General features: G+C 38.2%; 2 protein-coding genes across 2 annotated transcripts in view; both read right to left on the bottom strand.

Moving 5' to 3' along the window:
• The window catches only part of rpa1 (replication protein A1), a 20,789-nt gene extending 4,797 nt beyond the window's left edge, over positions 1-15,992 (bottom strand). The window contains 13 exon segments of the mRNA NM_001329378.1: positions 1,302-1,434; positions 6,197-6,345; positions 7,357-7,493; positions 9,792-9,984; positions 10,314-10,382; positions 10,461-10,563; positions 12,189-12,303; positions 13,446-13,547; positions 13,631-13,719; positions 13,839-13,947; positions 15,123-15,201; positions 15,637-15,684; positions 15,963-15,992. Of these exon segments, the coding sequence (NP_001316307.1) occupies positions 1,302-1,434; positions 6,197-6,345; positions 7,357-7,493; positions 9,792-9,984; positions 10,314-10,382; positions 10,461-10,563; positions 12,189-12,303; positions 13,446-13,547; positions 13,631-13,719; positions 13,839-13,947; positions 15,123-15,201; positions 15,637-15,684; positions 15,963-15,992 (1,356 nt within the window).
• Positions 15,993-16,995: 1,003 nt separating this feature from the next.
• Positions 16,996-21,286, bottom strand: serpinf2b (serpin peptidase inhibitor, clade F (alpha-2 antiplasmin, pigment epithelium derived factor), member 2b). Its single transcript, XM_017433784.3, has 9 exons — positions 21,038-21,286; positions 20,341-20,409; positions 20,155-20,229; positions 19,749-20,028; positions 19,460-19,603; positions 19,126-19,314; positions 18,874-19,016; positions 17,864-18,068; positions 16,996-17,749 (listed from the first exon to the last, which is right to left on the bottom strand). Exons 2-9 carry the CDS (start codon positions 20,392-20,394, stop codon positions 17,397-17,399), a joined length of 1,443 nt encoding a protein of 480 aa, XP_017289273.1. The 5' UTR covers positions 20,395-20,409; positions 21,038-21,286; the 3' UTR covers positions 16,996-17,396.
• Between the last annotated feature and the right edge of the window lie 49 nt (positions 21,287-21,335).

The raw sequence follows: 21,335 nt of genomic DNA, 5'->3' as shown, positions 1-21,335 counted from the left end.
AACTTGCTTTTTTCATGCTTTTGTGGCAGGCTCTTACAGGCACAATGTCAGACCTACAAGATGAAGGTGCCCACTTATCCTCAGAAAGGGCACAGCATCAGCGTGGAGGCACAAAGACTGTGACGTAAACAATTAATTGCAACAGACTTCAGTTGGTGTGGGGGGGGGTTTAAGGAGCTTGACCTGCTTGCCCCCGTTTATGATTTGTGAAAACACTTGAAGCCCGACTCTTTCATGCATCAGGCCTCATTATGTCATCCTGAAGAGGAACTTAGTGCCTTGAAATGACAAAAATAAATTAAAAAATAGATTTTACTGGAAATGAGCGAACAATCAGGATTTGAGCATGGCAACTTAAGAGGGGAAAGAAGTACTTAAGCTGGACTGTTGGCCTCCTAATGACAGCTCAAGTACACCAAAACAAAAAACAATGTATTGCCTGTGAGAGAAAACATGCAGCTCAAAGTATACAAGAACGATTAGGGCATTTGGAAAATGACAGGGTTACTCACAGCTTTAGGCAGAGAGGAAAAAGACATCTATAAAGTAGCATTAAGTGTTGGATTTAAAGGCATTTTACAAAGGCAAAACTATATTTTTTGCTCTTGTTTAATCAAGAGCAAAAGTTTGTTACCAAATCAGAACTGCTGGCGTTTGGTAATTCTCCAAGTTCTACAAAAATAATTGTAAATTTATTATGATACCATGTTAAATTAATTCACACCATCTGCTCAAAGAAATGTCTACATATCTGCGAGCACCACTTCCTTCAACAGTACAAAAAAAGTGCATGTATATGTGAGAAAAGGGGGTTAAAGTAAACATTATTTTACTGAGGGCAGTGATTTCATTGACGAGTGCAGGGAACAGACCCTATGTAATCTTCATAATCAATACCTGAGATAAATGTGATTTTTACCACAAACATCCAACAGCACCATGAAACCACCAGCGATGCATGGAGAGATAAATGTTACTGTGATTATGGCACATGAGTGGTGGTGCAGTAAAATTACATGTTATCGATTATAAAAACTGACCACACTAACAGGAAGCTCAAACCTATTTTTGAATAGAAAGGATAGTAAAGCTAGTGTTAAACATACTGTGATGACCTACAATGTGTTCGTGTTTACAAAATCCAAAACCTGCTTGAATAAAAGCCCTCTTGTATTTGTTGTTTGGGATTCATCTCAGATTGTCCTTGAATATCTTTAAAGAGTCATTCCTGAGGAACAATGTATCTGGGGTTCGCATGTTAACATGAGAGGGTGTCGAGACGAAGCTGTGCATGTGTGTACCTTGTCTCCATGTCCCAGATGCTCGGCCTTAACTTCAGACAAAGTCTTCCAGATGTGGATTCCTCCTATGATGCCAGTCCCTCTCCTCTCTGTCAGAGACTGTCCAACCACAGTGTGGCCTTCATTGTCAAACCTGCGGGAATTAAAGACAATATTGGTGACATGTCGAGGTGACAAGTTACAGGAAAACATTCACATTCTCCAAGCTGATAATTAATTAGTTGGTTGTTATCTTGGTTCATTTGTTTGGTCTCCGATATGTGAGGAAATTGGCAATGTGCATCATGTTGCTGAGTTTACCTAAACTATGGCATTTAGATAAATTAAATACATCCAGACCAAAAAAAAGCCATTTCTATTTGATACATAATGAGAATTAAAATACATAATGGTACCAAAAATTGGTATCATTATGTATTTCTATTACTTCACTTAAGACTATGTGAACTTAAATTTGATGAAGTTGACGCAAAATAAATACAAATCCACTTCATATAACAAACCCAAACACAAAGAGCAGAATAATCCATTTTAACAATCTGAACCAAAGCATGAGGCACAACAGACTGCTGTTTGCATAGAGTGCTGGCTGTCCACAAAAAGAAAAACACTTGTTCCAAGTAGAAAATCTGTTTGTGTTTGTCAAAGCAGAGATGGCTCGTCTGAGAGCATGGAAGTCTGAGAGACTTTTGAAATGAATCAACAGTAGAGGGACAGATGAGCTGGCCAGGGTCAGGGCTGTTATGGAGATATAAGAAACCCATTTTCATGCAATGTTCTCAGTAACTCGAGAAAGGCAACAGCGAGAGGAAGAGGAGAGGGGCAGGATGAGAACAAAGATGGGTGGATGCATAATGCAGTGCTTGTAGAAAAAAAAAGAAAAGAAAAAAGAAATCAGTTTAAAATGGTCAGAGATCAACAGAGCTTACTAATCTGCCACAAGGCAGAGTGCCATGCAAAAGGGAGGTCGGCTTGTAAATATGGGGAAAGCATGACTTGCTCTTGGAGGCGTGACTAATTGAAAATATTCCACATTAACAATTCCGACTGTGGCCTGCACAACACACAACACTGACGATTTCCTAGTCCTGACAAATGTGAGCAAATTTTTCTGGTAGCACCCATTTCCTTCCCAGCGTACCTGCAAAGACTTGCTTTAATTAAACCTGCTTCCACTAAAGAGCTTTGACAAAGACTTGATAAAAAGAGGATGCTAATTTCTGCAATCACTTGAGATCTCAGAAGATGGATGCTATACAGAGAAAAAGCATGTAGTGATACAGCAGAGCTCTCATTAAAAATGCACTTTTTTTTTTTTTTTAAGGTTTCACATGGCTGCTCTGGATACCAGATTTGACATACTGTCTCCAAAAAGCAACCGAAACACTCAACTACATGCCACTATGACAGCATCAGGTGTGACTCTGAAGTTGTTTTTTTTAAATCATGCAAACAACAAGGGCTACGAGGAAAGCAAATTATGTGGAAAAGGTTAATTATGGAGAAGAGACCCAAAAAGGATCAGTTCTATCCGGCAGGAAATGTAGAACGGCCAATTTAAAGCCGTCTGATTTCAGCTTAAAACAAAGAGGCTTCAGTAAGAAACTATCTGCAGACAGACAAACACCAGTACGTCCCACAAACATTTTCAAACGTCAGTGTGTCAATAAACAGGGACAGTACAGGAGCAGAGATATGTCTGAGGACGAGCCATGAAGGGATGAGGAGAAAACTCGCACTAAGCAGTGTTCTCAGCTCCAGGCTAAGGCTCACATGCAAACACATCACAAACACGATTGCTCACTCTTGTGTGTGACATTCTGTTAGTCCTTTCATCTGTAGGAGACGACGACGTCAAAAATATGAGACTTACTGTGACGAGCCACAGCGTTGGTTGAAAAAAATGCAAACGAGAACAAATGTGCACAAGCAGCCACAACGTACTGTACAGGTCATCTTTATGCAGCCAAAATAAGTTTTAAGACACTGACACACCAACAAGACATCCTTCCATGGGGTCTTTTTAACATATTTTTTCCTCCCAGGTTTTTCCTTTTTTCACAAGTTCAAATTGTTGTTTTATATTTCTCACTAAAAAGTTTTTTTTTGTCAACACACACTTTGCAGACCTAAATATCTCTAGCAAATTTATTTCAAAGCTTGATTTACAACTTTAATTTTTTGCAATTCTTTGTAAACAGTAATTTTACAAGCTCAAAATCTTAATGACCTTCATTAAGCCCATACAGTGGCGCTCTGCCACAAGCCACGGCCAAGTCCCAGAGCCAAATACCAACTGAAAAGGGCCGTGTCTGGTAGAAAACAAAAATGTATTGGTAGTAATCAAAAACCCATTTCTTGATTCTTCATTAAGACAAGAGATGTTCACTGCTACCAACAATTTCAATTATTCTGTCAGACAATTCCAAATTAAAGTCAGTTTATTCTGCTGTTAATTTGTCTACTCTTGTTTAAATAATATAGTATCGTGAAACATTTGGGTACAAACACTGGAGGTAATAATGAGGTGTCATATTCACTTGACTACTGTTAAAAGCTTGTTTATTTGCTTTTTTGGTTGACATAATTGCTATCCTAAGTTTCTGCTGTGACCATGCAAGCGGAAATACTCGAGTCATGACAGGGAAGACAGGATTACAAAATGAAATAATGGTGAAATATCTGAGGTTGACTGCATCAAGGACTCGGAATAAGCCTCCTAAACAATAGCAAAAGGAGTAACTGCTCTGTGTGACAGTGAGGAGAAAGGCAGCATGACCTTCCCTAAATGTGCTGTTGCCACCTAATGGACAACCGCATCTCTGCAGCTCCATCAAAGTGTGGATGCCATGCTGTTAGTAGCTTTTGAAAAATAATCTCCAAAAGATGCAGCAGACATAAACATAAGATTAAGAAAAGGTCAGGATTATTAGTGCGTCGTACAGCATCCTTATAAGAAGCAAAACCTTCCCCCTGTAAGATTAATTAGTTGATTGGTTAAAGGGCTACTACTCTGCTTTTCAAGTAAGCACACTTGCGAGTGCCGAGCAACACTGCTAATACCTCCGCATGAGTTTAAGACAACAGCCCACCAAGGATAGACTATTCATTTAGAGAAGTCCCAAAGGTCTGCACCAAAAACAGTCAAATTAAAATGCCTCTGCAGCAATAAAGCAACAACCTTTCAGCAGCCTTGGCTGTACCAGTTATGGATGAGAAAGGCTTTGGGCTCTTGTGAGCAGAATTACAAATACAAGTCTTAAAACTTATTTAAAGTTTAACAGATTTGCTACGAGATTCTGGTTTCCATGACTCATATTCTGAAACAACTAAGGAAGACACATTTGAAAACCAGGGTGACGACCAAAAAAAGTCTAATTAGGCACACTAATAAATGATTATAATTAATTAAACATGATCTCTGTAAGGAAACATCAAAATAGGAGCAAACAGCTGATAAAGATGACATTGTCTCCAGCTTGTCCACAACTGTACAACAGCTCTCAAACGTTCTCAATAATGATCCTGCACTGGCTCTGGGTCTCACACAGATTAACTTGGATTGAATGTAATGAGTCAGGTCTCGCCTCCTTCCATCTGTGACTTTTAAACAGTTCATTAGTGCGTGCTTGAAAACCTGCAGGAACCCAGAGAAGACCCACGATGACCAAGCTTTCCTCTGCAGAGGAGCAGAGCCAACGTACGGACGCAAGGTTCATTATCTCAGGCTGTCCGAATGAGAAATGATTACAAGTGGACAGCAAAAGTCATTAAAGAGAAGAGAAGACAAAACGTCTATAAAAAGTCTGTGCAACAAGAAGTTAATGGTGTGAAGGTAAACGGCAACAAAGGACCCTGGAGTGATCTTAATTAAGCACTTTCTATCCCAACGTGATTGTAAAATACATCCAAAACAAACAAACAAAACAAAAAAAAAAACTTAACAGGAGTTTTCACTGGCTCAGTGAGAGAAATGTAATTAAATTTTGTGTTGAATTAAAATAAATGATCATCAGCCAATGTATCCAATTACACAGCTACAGATTTGTGATTTGATTTCCGGGCTTGAAGATTTACACTTGACCACTCTGTATGCTAACTAGCACATATTTCAAGGAATATGGGAAGAAAAAAAAAATACTTGACTTGTAAAATTGTGTAAGAGTAAGCACCATCTGGCACTGGAAGTCAAATAAATGAAATTATTTCTTCATGTCAAAGGAAACGACACGGCCCGCTTAAAAAGAAGCTATTAAATGGCCAGTCAGTGAAACAGTGCGGGAGCACGGTTATTTTACATCTCAAAAACTTATATATACATAAAAAAGAAGCTTAATTCTTCTTCTTCTGCAAGGACAAGAAATAGTTTAATGGAGATTGTAAAAACTGAAACAAGCAACCCCTTCAACACATGATTATGTAGTTATTTTTTCTACATAATCATGTGTGTTCAAGTGACAACAAGCATAACAACATACAGGGAAAACAAAGGTTCAAATCAGAATAATCGCACAAAGATAAGTCTGGATTTCATTTCATTTAGGAAGGCGATTAGAGGATTTAAAAAAACATTTTCACAGATTATCCATAATTTCCATTAATATGTAATGCTTCACTGAAGCACCCCCACATTGTGGCTGATGGGGAAAAGCTAATCCTGATAATGAGAATCAGAGCATGCAGTCGCGCAACTTGAAAAATGAAAACCTGACATTTAAATTCTGTGAGTATGGATTTTAATAACCCTATCTGCATGGAAGAAGTGACCCTACAGACAACGAAATAAATAACAAAAGCACCTGGCAATAAATGCATGCCATATTTTACACTTGCGACATAAAGCACTATGGAACCTTTCCAATTTGTATTTTCTTTGAAACCCCAGGCCTACTTACCAGCCTCTGATCTTGTATGCCTCTGGGATGTCCGGGTTGATCATCAGGGTGCTGCTGAAGCTTGCAGAAATGGAGCGGCCTCCAAAGTCTGAGAGCTTTGCACCCTTAATGGCAACAATGGGCTGTTCAGAGCCATCGAACTTTTCTGCCTACAGGAAACCAAAGCAGAGCTGGAGTGGGCTGACGGAGGCTAAGGCAGAGAAGAGGGAAGGGTCAGAACAGCTGGGCCTACAGGAAACCAAAAAAAAAAAAAAAAAAAAGAAGAAAAGTCATTTAAACTGTTGTTTAATTTGTTTATCATTTACAAATTCAGTTTTATGATTACCAACGGAGCACTTCATCACATTTAATAATTACCACTGAACACACACAGTACACTTAAGACTGATTAAAACAGTCACTTCTTTTTTTTTTTGTAACAAACAATTAATCTGTTAATACTTCTTACTATAATAACCTGCAGATGTTAGAGGAGAAACAAGAAGGGATGGGCAAGAGTCATTGTGTGTGTGTGTGTGTGTGTGTGTGTGTGTGTGTGTGTGTGTGTGAGAGATGTTGGGTGTGGGGAAGGAGGGTAAAGCCTTCATGCAAAGAGGAAAATATTTGAACATTTGCAATGTGGCATTGCCTTGTTCTTTAATCAGCAACACATCTTGTGCGTTTTAACAAATCCTACAGGAAATGGGCTTCCTATCAAACACGAGGGAACATAGTGCTTCATGTCAGGAGGGATAAAATGATTATGAAAATAAACAATTTTAGGAATCTACATAGTCATTTAGATCAAGAAGTTCAAATTTATATACTACTGACTTCTACAGATGACCTAAACTAGCCTAAAGCCACTTTTGAAATTAACCATCAGATTTATATAGTTACAAATATATTTTGTTGAATGTTTCTCTGAACTATTCAGTAATTAAAAGGACAAACAGTGTTCCCAACTCCTAAATGCTCTACCTTTATTCTGACATCAAACTAAATAACCCAAATTAAACTAACAATAACAATTAAAAAATTTAAAAAATACAAGCGTCTAATGAGCTAAAACCTTTAGAATAAGCATGATGATGCAGTCCAAGTCTCCTACTGCTTCAATGACCATTTAAAAAGTTTAATCGCAAACCTGTGCTCCATTACACGGCTCAGTCTTTACTCACCTCCTCTCCCCACAGTGTGACAGACACCATTTTCCCAGACATGTCCATCAGATTTAGTGTCCTCTTGGACACTTCGCGGTTACTCTTTGTCGTGAGGCGGGTCACCTCGTCCACACTCTTGCAAACTCCGATCACATCTGTAACCCAGAACAAACCAGCGTCACACAAAGCAGACGAGACACTGATGGGTTTCTGTTAAACCACCTGATTCTAAATTTATAATCCTGTTGGATGCATCTAAATTGCCTCATATCCTGTGCATAATACTCTACAGGAAATCAAAGAATTGTTGGGTTTTCCAATTTGTCAAGCTCCCTGAGGGAATATTTGATGAACTCAACAGGCAAAGAATTAATTGAATAGAGCTAACAATCTCTTGCAAATATTCTTACTTTTCCACTTACGCAGCAAATACGGTTTTGCTTCAACAAACACTGGTAAATACATCCATACCATTAAAAGCGAAACCATAAATGGGTTTAAACAGTTCCCACAAATGCAGTCCATCAAATATACTTTGATTATGTGATCAGTACGGTTTTTATTCCCCCACCTTAACCCAAGAACAACTCAAAAAAGTCCTGACAGAATTTGTTACAAACTTTTGATGAAGACTCAGATTTGTTTTTTGTTTGTTTGTTGTTGTCTTCCCCCGGCATGTGTGACATATACAGTCTCAAACTGGTTGACAAACGTGATCGAGTACAGGATGTGAAGCCACCGTTTGTAAAAGTGAAGGAGCGCCATTATCAACATTAATAATCCCTCAACTCGAACCCTGAGCAGATTTACATACAAATATTAAAATATATACATATATAATGTTGGTATGCAGGAGAAATTACTCCAACAGTACCTCAAGATGCAGTCTTTAAATAAAGAATTATATGTATAGTTGTTTTTCAGTCATCAATTCAAGCCTAAGCCTCTGTCGTAGCATGTAGTCTATCTGCACTACAGACCACGGCAGTAATCACATTTATTAACACAAATTTTATCTCCACTAGAATATTGTAATTACCTCAACTCTTCAGCTTTTTCATCACCACCCTGCACAACAAACTATACACATAAAAGCTAATTATAGGAAGCTTAGAACACCTTTGCAGGATTTAGGCTGAGCATTAGCTGGTTTGTGCTTTAGAAACACACACACACAGTGTGTACGACAAGCATTGTGTTGAAGCTTCAAAAACAGCCAACGTGAAATGTGCACTTGTCCACCCAAAATGAATAAAGATGCAAACATGAGCCACCTGTGGTTTAGTGCAGTCTATTTGGGGCAACTGAGTAATCACACTGCTGTACCATGTAATATGCAGCTCTGCTCAAATGTTTATTACGGAGAAGGACAACAAAATGATGGCCAGGTGACACGTTTTTATCAAAATTAAAACGATGGTTTATCAGGACCATTTATAATTTTATTTAAAATGTGTCTTATTTCACTCTTGCATGAAAATTGCACTGCTTTCACATGTTGTTTGTGCTACATTTCTGGAAACAAACTAATCTTTGCTTTAAAATTTATAATTTTAAAACAATCATACTATTTATTGGACTAGGAGTTTTATTGTGGACTCACTGAAAATCCATTTATTTAACATTTCCCCTCTGTTTTTTTCTTCCAGGTGGTGTAAAAAACTGACTCATTTTGAGAAGTCCAAACACGTGGGCGATGTACCACTACGTTATGCAATTTACAGCAACACAGATGACCTGCAGTAAAGTACCAGACTCAGCTTAAAGCTCTCCTTTAAAAAGACGTGGTTTAATTCTTAAGTTTTTAAATGATTAAAACAAACGAACGGTTAACAGAGGTATTAACGGTACATGAATTTGTACTGTGATGGTTTGGTACAGACGTTTGAGGCTAAATAAACGTTTAAGACAGTGTTTACATGAAACTGTATAAAAGCTTTGAGGCATTAAATCCACTCTGGAATAGGGTCCTAACCTGACTAACTCTTAGACCAACTTTTACAGGAAATTTTCTTCCTGATTCTTTTTTTTTTTTTTTTTATACCTCCTCTAGGGAGGATATGTTTTCGGACTACTGAACAGATTTTGATTAAATTTTCCAGGAAATGTTTGTCACAAGAAACAATTGATTAAATTTTGGTGGTGATCTGGTTTACGATCCGGATCAGACTATTTTTAAATGACATTATGGTCTTGGTGGAGGTTTGCGCTCTCCGCGTGCTTTCAGTTCAAACGAAGGTTGTTCAGACCGCCGTCTACTGTAGTTAAAGTTAAAGGCTGCTGACATTGACTCCACAGAACCACCACTTCCAAAAATCCAAACTATCCCACCTTTGTAAAGCAAAGGTAAACAGCTGATTCTACCCACATGGATAAGATTCTCTAAAGTCAAATAAAATAAAACAAATCAAGTCATGTTACAACTGCTGTCTCGTGACACATCAGATTCTTACCAACGATGGCATCTTTCTCTCTTTTCTCCAAGTCAGCAATAGGGATAAAGTCACACTGCACCATGGGAACGTCACAGTTGTCCTCACAGGGAATGATGGTAGACTCCCCGTTGAGAGTCATCTCGTAGTCATTCTTCACTGATGTGTACTGCTTGTTGGCAATTTTCAGGGAGCCTTTGGTGACGTAGTAGACCTGGGTTATACAGATGGATGAACCACATGTTAATCAGAGATCTGGGGAGCATTTCACCTAACTGAATCTTGCAAATAAGATAGGACTTCAGACAGGAGGGGAGGTGGGAAGGCATCAACAAAGGCTGGCAGATGATCATAAGCTTCTTATTGTATGGGTACGGAGCTGCCAGATGACTCATTCACAGTCTCTGTGGTTTTAACTCACCAAGTACTGGCAGCTGTTGACAGAACAGTGTGCCGCCAAATCTGTCTTCAACCGCAAAGTGAAAGGCAGTTTTGGCGGATAACTTCGACATACTGAATCATTATCTGGAAGGAAAATCTCACCTTGCCAACTTCAATCAAAGAGTAGAACTTGTCCACTTCTTGGTTAAAGGCAGTGACACGGATTTCGCCCTGCAACAACAATGTTTAAAAGATAAGTATTAGAAATGAAAGACAGCTAAAGGTTATAAGGAGAACAACGTTACTTACACTCTCATCCACAATCTCCATGGAGAAGAGTCTGCCGTCACCCCGGGAGTTGCTCCAGGTGCGAATGCTGCTCTTGTTGGTTACACGGGCACGGACCGTCCACCTGTTCGAGATTCGAGACAAGCCGTGCCGTTTATGGAAGCTCTCGCAGGCCAGTGATTTACAGCCTAAATATCCACGGCTTTACCCATTCATTCACCAACTCAAGCTGTTAATCTGCCCCGAGGTGGTCTTTCCAAATGTATAAGACAATCCTAAACCTGCATCATTAACTGAGCTCCTCTGCATATGGCTTTAGAGAGACATTGAGATAACTAATTAGAGTAAAAAGCACAGTAAGAGCACAGACTCTGTACTGGCTGGCATTAACATAATGTAGCCTTTAATAACGTTATCAGAAATACCTGTTTGGTGAATCATCTTTCTGAGAAAGGGCAAAGAGACTAAGATGGTAACAAACCTCCTACATAAACATGCCTAATAGTATTAGTGTAATTAGATACGGATTCATTTTTAGAACTGAACCTTTCGAAAATTATGTTGAACCAACTGTTTGTTGCATATAACAAATATAGTCATTACACAGGGGCTGACTGATGTGTATTTTGGGGTTCAATACCAAGAAATTAAAAAAAATGAAATGATAAACCTTTATGAGCTGGAAGTCTTGAACAAATGTTATTTTATGGATTTGATTTTTTCTTTTTTGGCTTTAAGAATGGTCCCCCTTCACATCCACAGAAGTCTATAACAGATGCACACATCAGTAGACTAAATAAACTACATTATGTAGTGAGTCTTTGTATACATGATCCATCATGGCTCCCCCCCTCTTATCAATCATCTAATATATCTACAAGTACTGATATAAGGAGGTTTAAAAGGAGCCAGTGAAAAATTGCAGTATAAAACCTTAATTTAAACACATTTTCACAGCTACTTTTCGTTGATTGACCAAAACTATTTTCAGGGATTAAAGTTCTCAGTCACCATGACAGATTTCTGTCATCTGTAAAAAATGAGAAAAAAAAACGTGTTTTTTGATGTGGTCTTGTTAAAGCGAGCCGATCTTATAATACAGGGATTAAACTAACACGGCTTTCAAGAAATAAAGCGAACCAGAGCCAAGGTTTTAGCCAATCAGAGAAGAGCAGGCCCAAATGAAAGCATTGTTGCTAATTTAGAGACTTTGTCACTACATTTAAAGTTTTCAGACTCCTCTAAAGGCTACATTTTTAAAAAGCGGCAAGCAACTTTTTCCTGGTGTTCTTGGAGACTTCTGAAGACTGACGTGAAAGCAAGTATGGCTCTTTCCAACAAGCAGCGGGTGCTGCAGTGGGACCCTCCTGAGTCCCACAGCGTCCCTCAGGAGAAATTCACCTCACCGCATCGTGACCCTAAATGAATCGCGCAAACGTGAAGCCGCCTCTCAATTCATGGCGAGACGTAAGAAGTTGGGTTAATCCTAGCCCTACGTTTCCTAAAACATCTCCTACTCCTGAAACTACTGAACCCCCTCCTAATATGACTGCAAAATTAGCAACACAATCAAGAACTAAAGCATTATAAGGATAAGACTTAACATACTCTGTGCAAAAATATTTCTGAAGTCTCATGTAACAATAGACCGTTTAATGATGGTTACTATAAAAAAAATGTATTAGAATACTGACTTTTTTTTCACATTTGGAATAAATGAGTAGAAAAACAGGAAGTATGCATACTTACTTGGACTGGTAAGGGTTGAGGCTGGCAATAGGGACAACTTTGGAGCCCCCCCCTGGAGTAACGGGCATAGCAGGTGGTGCCTTCTTCACCAAATCTCTGTTGTAACCTCTGCTCACTGTTAGAAAAAAAAAAACAATGACAAAAACACATGATCCACAAAGAGTAATGATAGAGAAAAGTTAAAAAAAGACATACATGTATTATTCATCAGAGAAATGACTAAAATCCAATTTCTTTGGATTGCAACTGCTTGATCACAGTAATTATCTCACTTCACGGGAAGCATTTCAAAGAAAAGCGAACTGCCTTAAAATTCACCGCTCCCGACTTCAGCCTTGCAAGCAAGAGAGATTTAAACCGGAAACAAAACGTTATCAATTGGAGCTGCTGCAGGTTTGTGATCCAGCATTTTGGTGAGAAATATGATTCACATTTCACAGAATCAGAGCAGGGTGTGAAATGCTGTAACAAACTCGAGCTGCTCTTCCCCCAGAGAGGGGTTGCCGCCTGACTTTGAGATTTTTCCCGTTTGAACAAGCGCTGCACATTTGATTTGTGTGCGTTTCACGCGGAGGATTAGAGTTCAAAGTGTCCACTTAAGTCCACGCACTTTGCCAACCGCTGCACTTCTGGTAATTAAGCCCCTAGATCGAGCAGCACACGTAGAGAAATGAACAATGACTGTGCTGATGAGGAGTATGGTCGCCTCAAAACCTTTATTCCCACGCGGCAGATTTGAGGGATGAGAACCTGCTGTGTCACATGGAAGAAGACGGCAAAACCAATCTGACAGCTGGATTTTAACATCTCTTCTAGTCCCAGTTGTTTGTATGCAAGACTTTTGTTTGCCTGATCTAATCCACACACTCCTATCATTTTGTGCTGCGGCATTTGTGTTATCTGCAAACCCTTACAAAGATAAACGTAATAACTTCTATACAGAGGCGGAGAGAGCTTTGCATCAAAAATGGTTCACAACTCTTCATGATGACAGGCACTCACAGTTAGAGAAGAATTTATGTGCCAATCATTTTTAGCTTTTTGGAAACTAAATATAAAAATATTTCTAAAATGGCACATATAAAATTATTTGTCCTATAACCCTGTAGACTGCCAAAGATCTTATTAGCAACAAATGATCGCTGCCATCTGGTGGCCATTTCTGAAAAGTGTTTCATCTTCCCTTTTCAACAGAAAGTTCATAACTTCAGCCATTTTAGTTCATGTTCAGCTGGTAAAACAAACACCTGCATTCACCTTCATTTCTGTTTTGTTGCTGCAGAGGTCTGGTTTCAGGGACTGGAGCTGGAGCTGGAGCTGGAGCTGGGGCTGGGGCTTGCTGGAGGCCTTTGTTCTGACCTGCAAAGACGACTTTACGTTACTACGAACCCCTGACGAATTATTATGCACTGCCTGTGCATCTCAACGTCAGAAAGTCTTACCATCAAAGTAAGGAGTAGGATCTCCTATTCTACCAGCAACCTCATTAGCAGACTTAAGGACATCAATTTCCAAAATGATTACAACTCGTCTGTAATGAAAGAAAATGCATGACAATTCTCGTTATTCTTACCAAAAGTGGATTAAAATATGGTAGTATTTCTAATGAAAGTCTTCAGAGCAACAAAATGTCCATAAAAATCTGCATACCGTCCATCCTTCAGTATGTTGGTCACGTGTCTCTTGAGATTGCAGATGCAGTTTGGGGCCAGTATGTTCTCCTCAGCCATAAAGTTCAGCTGGGTGGAGAGCATAAAAGCTGCAAATATGAAGAGAAAGATAAAATTTAGGTTTGGGTAGTCGTGTTTTCAAAATCCGTACAGCTCGTTATTACCCACCAGCGAAGACAGAACGACGATGTTTTTGCCCGTGTCTGTTCATTCGCTTGTACCGTTAGTAAAACCCCTCGTTAATCACTGAACAGATTTTAATACAACTTTCAGAAAGTAATCTGAAAGTACATCTACAACTGATTGATTTTTTTGGCGTCAACCCGATTTAAGGTGGCTGCCGCAGCAAAGCGATCTTAGAAAACACAAAAGTGGCCACAACTCAGTCACTTTTACAGATATTTATTTAAAATTTGGTGTGATCGTAGCCGTCAGTCACTGAGATAACTCCACGAGCTAACAGATCATGCAAGTCATCTCAGTATTGCATGATTGCACAGAATGTTACTTTCATAATTTGTCCAAAAAAAGCATTATCATTTCTCAACATAAGTCGATCTTAACCTAAAACTCCGGCATGAAAGGCAGCAGGAATGTTAGGCCTTTCATTTAAAATATGCAGTCATCAACCCTACACTGACTCGGTGTGAAAGTAAAAAAAAAAAGCCACAAAAGCCAATAAAAATGTGCATCACCCTCACATTTCAAATGTCATTTAAATGTTAATCACATTGACCTTTGAAAAGTAAATAGACAGCATTTATGCTGTGCTTTTCTTGTGTTCAACCGTTCAACTTGTATTTTAACCGTGGAGCCTCATTAAGTCATTCACACACTGATGATGCGTCGGGGTAAATCATGCCCTGGGAAACTAGAAGAGCAGGAGACAAAAACAACCAACCTTCTAATTAACGGGGAAAAAAAAAGAAGCTCCATCTCCAAGTCACAGCTTCCCTGACCTTTAAATTATATATGTACTACAAAATAAAATGCAGACAAAAGGTGAATTTAAATAATAAAGTTAATATTGGGTGAATCTGTATCATTTTCAAACCACAGACCAAAGACCTTGTACGGCAGATCTAACCTCTATATAAAATTATGACCATTTTATACAGAAAATAATGACTAAATATCAAGCTTGCAAGTAAAATAACTTTCTTCTAATCCTACAAATGTATGTAAATATGGTTAGAGAACATATCAGAGTGCCAATGTGGTCTGTATGTAAGATATCCAGATGGATAAAATAAAAGAAGCTTACATGACAGAGTGTCACGTCCATCGCTCATCATCACCCGAAAGCGAGCGGGTCCACTTCCTCCATCGATCTTGCGAATGTTCTAAATGGTAACGTATAGGAAAAAAGTTATATATACACTCTAAACAAAAGTTTTGTTTGCACAAACATAATGGTTTCCTTATTGTGTGATTAATCATCCTGTAAAAGCAATTTAAAAAAATGTAAAAATTATGCCTGAAATGTTAGGATTTATGGAGGCACCATCCTAAAAAACACAAAAAAAGGGGGGGGTATCCTAAAAAGAAAACCATTTTAAAATTTCTTCACGTCAAATGCAATTAACAGTCCAAAATGTGTAATTATTGTCTTTTGTTTTTCTCCAAATCAATTAAAATGAGTTTGCTTGTTGGGGATGAAAGAAAAGACAACGTGAATGAGACACAATAGGCTTTATTTGTTAAACAAAAAGTAAAATAATGAAAAACGTAGCCAGTTAAGTTAAATGAAAACAGTTGCTGTCGTCGAGGTCACTCACCACCAGCTGGAGAATTGCGTCGTTCCAACCGTTGCCGTTTGCCAAGGCCTGTAAACACAAACAATTAACTTAAATGCGTTCATTTTAAACCTACATGTTTAATTTAAAAATAAAAAAGCAGCGTCTCATACGTTGCATGGCTTTAAATCCGCTTTTAATGTGGGGTTAACACAAAATGACTACTTGCTAGCTAGCTGCTACAGATAACAAAGACGACACTTTCATGAACGGTAATTCTGCAATATCAAATTGTTGGAAGGTTTTACTTGGGGAAAAAAAAAGGTTTGCGTTATAATTCAAAATTCAGTTAAATTTAATTGTCATACCTCTATCGCGCCTTCTGAGAGTTTCATCATGGCTCCGAGAAAAAGGTGACTTAGCTGCAAAACAGAAGTTTACTTTAATAACTGTCGGACAGTCTCTTCTAACAGAAGCTTCTAAGCTGTCTCTGTGGCGCCAAGGCTTGTTGGATACCGCGCGCGCGAAGCGTCAGAATGTGCTGACAGTTTCCGTTTCCGTTCACAGATCTGACGTCAGTTTCTTATAAGTCAAAGCAGCCGAGACTCGCCTGGTGTGCGCCACAAAACTGACCGGGGACCAGCGTAGCGTTTCTCAGCGCCAAACACTTTTTAGTAACGTCACGTTAGGGCGATTTTTTTTTTTACGACGCGTTCAAAGACGTGCTAAAAATGGGAAACTATACTATACGTTTACTGTTTTCGATGACACAGTCTTGCACAATATTAATTGCGGCTTTTGAATTAGTCGTATAATTACATTGAATTGAATTGCTTGAATTGCTTTTTTCTGTTTGAAGACAATGTCCCAGTTTACATCTATTTTTAGAAGAAACAGAAAATGGTAAAGTAGACAATCAGGTATTTGCAAAAAAAAGAAGTGTGCAAATAACTCGCGCATGCGCAACGCTGACAAACTGTTTAAAGTAAGATGCGTTTAATGACACTCTGCTGTCGGGAAAAAAATTTACCAGACTTGATTGCCTTAAAAAAGCAAATGTAAAATACGAATAGAAGCGTATTAATGTCTGCACACTCGATAAAAAATAAAACAAAAACGTATTGTTGCTATTAAGATGAAATAGTCTTGTAGATTTACAGTAAGCACTTTGTAAGAAACCCAAATAAAAGTTTTGTATCTGGTAAGATATGAAGCAAAAACACTTTTCAACATATTTGTTTTATCCTTTGGGGGGGAAAGGGGGTGCAGCAAGCACACGGTCATAAAGTTAGACATTTGAGAATGTTAAATGTGGTACCCTTAATTAGTTTTATTCTTATTTAATAAAGCACAACCTTTTACTTTATATTTAGATGTCAAAACATTAACTTATAACAACGATGGGGTTTTGATCAATTCAATTTATTGACCTACATAGGAAAACAAATTAAAGCAGTTCAAGAACATGCTCAATCAATATCACTCAAACATTTTTGCATTAAATGTTGACACTCTGTGAAATGCATGTGGTAGAAAATTAAAACATCAGCTAATATGACAGAACCTTTTTGTAGATTTGATTTAAACTCTTGCATTCCTGGACCACCACATGTCAGCTAGTGCAACAAAATCATTTAAACTCCATACGTTAAGTTTTAAAGGGAATATTGGGCTTTAAATGTGATTTATTCTTTTAAAAAGAAGCTTTCATTCTGAAGCTTACTTTGAGCTAAACTAATGTATACAATCATTAATGCACTGGCATAGCTTTCCTAGAAGAGATGAACAGGTTTCTTTAGTTCCTACTTAGGAGGGCCTCCAAATGAGCCGCCGTGATCCTTGTCAAAAGGAATTCCCCCTTTATCTTTGCTTCCAAATTGTCCTCTCTGCAGAACAGGGGCTCCAGGATTGGGGTTGTTGATGACACCCATGAAGATTGGTATTTGAGTCACATCATCCATGAGCACAAAGAAGAAGGGTTGACTGAGATGGAAGATGGGATTGGACGCTCTGGAGATGATTGTATTGGTGGCTGCGGCGGCTTCCGCACCGTCCTCATTTATTTCCATGCTGGACTTGTGCATCACACTGGACACCAGCAGGGGGCCGTCCGCAATGTCAGCCAAGTTGGGGCTAAGGAAAATCTCTCCGAGGCCTAAAACAAAGCAAAGAAGGTGGTCAGTTCTTTTATACATTCATATAGTTTGAATGAAAAATTTGTCATTTGTGTTATAAAAAATATATATAGGAAACCAAAAAATGGTCTTACCTAGTTTGGTAAGAACATCTTCTAACTCTTGAGAATACTCCAGTTTAAATTTGGGGAATTTAACCTGAACAGGCCTCTCTTTGGGGAGGCGTTCATACAAATCAGAGATGTTTAGCTTTGCAGAGAGTGACGATACGTTCACGTGTCCAGACTCGGGCATGACCACCAACAAACTCATCAGCTTTGTAAATGGGAACCTTGCCACCTGTACAATAGAGAATACACGGTTTCACAAAAAAACAAAATAATAATAATGATTCTTTTGCAACTGTGTGCTTCATATTTTAGGTTTGTGTTGTTTCACGTCAACATTTCTCCAGCTGACATGAAATTTACTTTTAAATTTGTTGAATCTAAAATGGCAGAGCAAAGAGGCAACTGTTTATCAACTTTTAGCCACAGAGGATGGCTCAGAATTAAAACCGGAAACTAAAACGACTACTGCTGCACGCATATCACTCATTTGTAGACATATTAGGCTAATTATTCTGCTACATTATCTACAAGGCTCCATAAGTGTGGGGGATTTGATTGAGAGTTTTATTCAATCCTGACACTTAGAATGGATCACAACACAATATTAAAAACTAACAAACAATTTAAAAACAATAAAATGCACTGTTAAAATATATATCCATTTAATGAGGCACAGAAAGAAGCCCCAAATATATGTATGAATGATTAACTTTTAAATAAATATTTAAAAAAATGCTTATCAAAGACTAGTTTTCACAAAAAATATAACAGAAAATCCCTTTAATAAGACCTACCATGAGACACTTTAAATAGTTAGTGCTTAAATATATATTTTGAATGAAAGATTATAATAAAGAAATGCATAATATATATTAGAAGTTATTCTGAACTGATCTGTTGATGAGAAACAGTGAATTGGGAACCTATTTGAAACTGAATGAAAACAGAAGTTTTTGCACGAACATAAATCAGTTGGAGAAGTTTGTTGAAGTGATGAGGAGTGAAATTTTACCAGAACATTGGCTGTATTTTACCTGAACCTCCAGGTCATTATCAATGAAACAACTCAGCTGATGTTTGGCGTCTTCCATCACGTCAACATCCACCATGTGCAAATCGTCAAGGTAAAACACACCTCTGGAGGTAAAGTTTGGGTCAAATCGGGCTTTCCATTCTCCTGCAGGAGACATCATTAAGAAAGTGTATCAGTTTAAGTCAGCAGAAGGGATGAAAAACATCAGCATCAAAAGTAACGTCTGTTCCTGAGTTAGGCTGTTGTCAGATACCTTTAAAGTGGACAGCATTGATGAGCATGAGGAGCAGGCTGGGCGGTAGAGAAGACAGGAAGTCAGTCATCTTTCCGTTTGTTGCGCTCTCCACCCATTCGTTTACCTGCTGAAGGCTCTCCAAGATTGCTGGTTCCGAGTCATAAAATTGCTGAGATTCACTCAGAAACTCTTGCTTTGCTTCAAACCCTAAAAGCAAAGAAATCCGTTCAGCTCTGTAGGTCAACACCAGGAGTTACAAGAGAATCTTTAAGAATCAAAGCAGTAGCTTTTTTTTTTTTTTTTAAAGTGCACTGAACAAATCAGCTAACAAAGGTCATATGTTTCCAGTAACCTTGGCGCAGAAATATGCGTGTGGCAATTTGCAGGTCTCTGTTTCTAAGCTGCGCTAAAACATTACGCAGAGACTGGTGGTAGCAGGGAACAGTGTTTTCATGGAGATGGTGCATCAGCAGCTCTTCTGTTTCGTTTTTTGCACCTTTAGAAAGAAATACAAGAAAGAGAGGCAAAATCACTGAATGAGGACAGTGGTGAGCTCAACTAAAAGACTGGAAAATACGGTAAGTTACAGATCAGATTCATCTCATGTGGAAAATTCTTGCATAAGAGAATAACCTCTGTACCTAAAGCCAGCTGAGAGAGGGCCAGAGATATGCTTAAAGGAGATATAATGACATTTGGCTGCTCTGGTGTTGTCTCCAGGTTTTGTAACAGCTGCACACCCAGTTTCTGAATGGCAGCAGTGATGGCCTGCTGGGACTTGGGGCTCCGACTGACAGACTGACAATCACCCGTTTCCTCTTCCTCTGATGATGCCTCGCTTGAGGTATTTGTGGCGGTTGTTGCGAGAACAGCTGCTTCTGTGGGAGCTGCAGTCTCTGGCGTACTGCTGCTTTCTTCTCTCTACAGCCAAGATTAGCAAAGCAATTTATGAATCCAAGCACAATAAAAAAAAAACAAATACATATATATATATATATATATATATATATATATATATATATATATATATATATATATTTCACATACTTCTATGGGTTGACTGGGAATCAAAGGAATGAGAGGGATCACAGGAGCTGACTGATCTTCTGCCACCTCTGCATTCTGTTGAATAAAAAACAGAGACTAATGTCTGTACAGTGTTTTGTATTCAGCACAGATTCTTGTCATTTTACAGAATCCTAAATTATTTAAAGGTAATTTAGTGTTTTTTACTGTGGCTCCTTGGCAGCAGAGACAAATCAACAGGAGTGTCAGGCAGAGGTCCATGTCCTTAAAATGTAACTAAAAGAGAAAATCATAAATGTCCATCTTTAGTTTTTTTCTAAAGCAAGGAATTTAACATTTCCTGTTCAAAGTATTGCATGCTGTGCAATGAATCAGTTTTCACAAACACTCACATATTCACTTAAACATACAGTAGTTAAAGAGAATAAACAAAATTAAAACTATTATTTGAAAAAATAGACTCAAAAGTCACCTAAACCCACTCCATTTTAATTAAGTGTTGATAACCTGAAAATTTGTCTTAAATACAGGCCGTAAAGATATTGCAGCATATGCACAATTACTGTAAAATGTTTTATTTTCTAATCAGTTACTCAGGATGTTAAAGCTCATTGTAATCTAGCTAATTTAAGTTCTATATGACACTGTTAAGTCACATTTTAAAGCAAAATAAAATTTAGCAGAGGTATTTTTAGACCTCCAGCTTGATATAACTTTATAAATATATACATATATGTCAAAAAGTACAAAATAAAGTTTACTTTTTATGGCACATTTGCCTGCTTAACAGACCCTACACTAACACTAAAAATAATTAACCGTTTTGGCACCTTTACTTTATTCTTAAAATCAAGTAGTTTATGAAACAACCTCAATAATGAGTTTTTAAATTATTCTGTCTTACCTTAATGCAAAAATCTTGCTGCCTTGTCCAAAAAAAGAGAACCTACTTTACCGTGAATGGCTAAATTCCTGAGAGTAAAAGATTGGCATTTGCTCAGCAAACAGTTAAAAATCAACTTCCATTGATCGGTGCCTCATTTTAACCACTATGTGTTTGTAAATGCAGCCACTGAGGCTCTTCCAGGTTAAATACTGAAGCTCGACAAATGTTGCTTTTTGCGTGTCACCGGGCAATATCACGGCAAAACTTAATCTGTGGCAGGGAACGTAACAACTTACTTAGAAAAGTCTGTTTAAAG

The sequence above is a fragment of the Kryptolebias marmoratus genome, linkage group LG2, assembly GCF_001649575.2.
Source record: "Kryptolebias marmoratus isolate JLee-2015 linkage group LG2, ASM164957v2, whole genome shotgun sequence".
In the NCBI taxonomy this organism is placed as follows: domain Eukaryota; kingdom Metazoa; phylum Chordata; class Actinopteri; order Cyprinodontiformes; family Rivulidae; genus Kryptolebias; species Kryptolebias marmoratus.
Note: the sequence above shows the minus strand (reverse complement) of the source record. Positions and strands in the feature narration are given on the sequence as shown.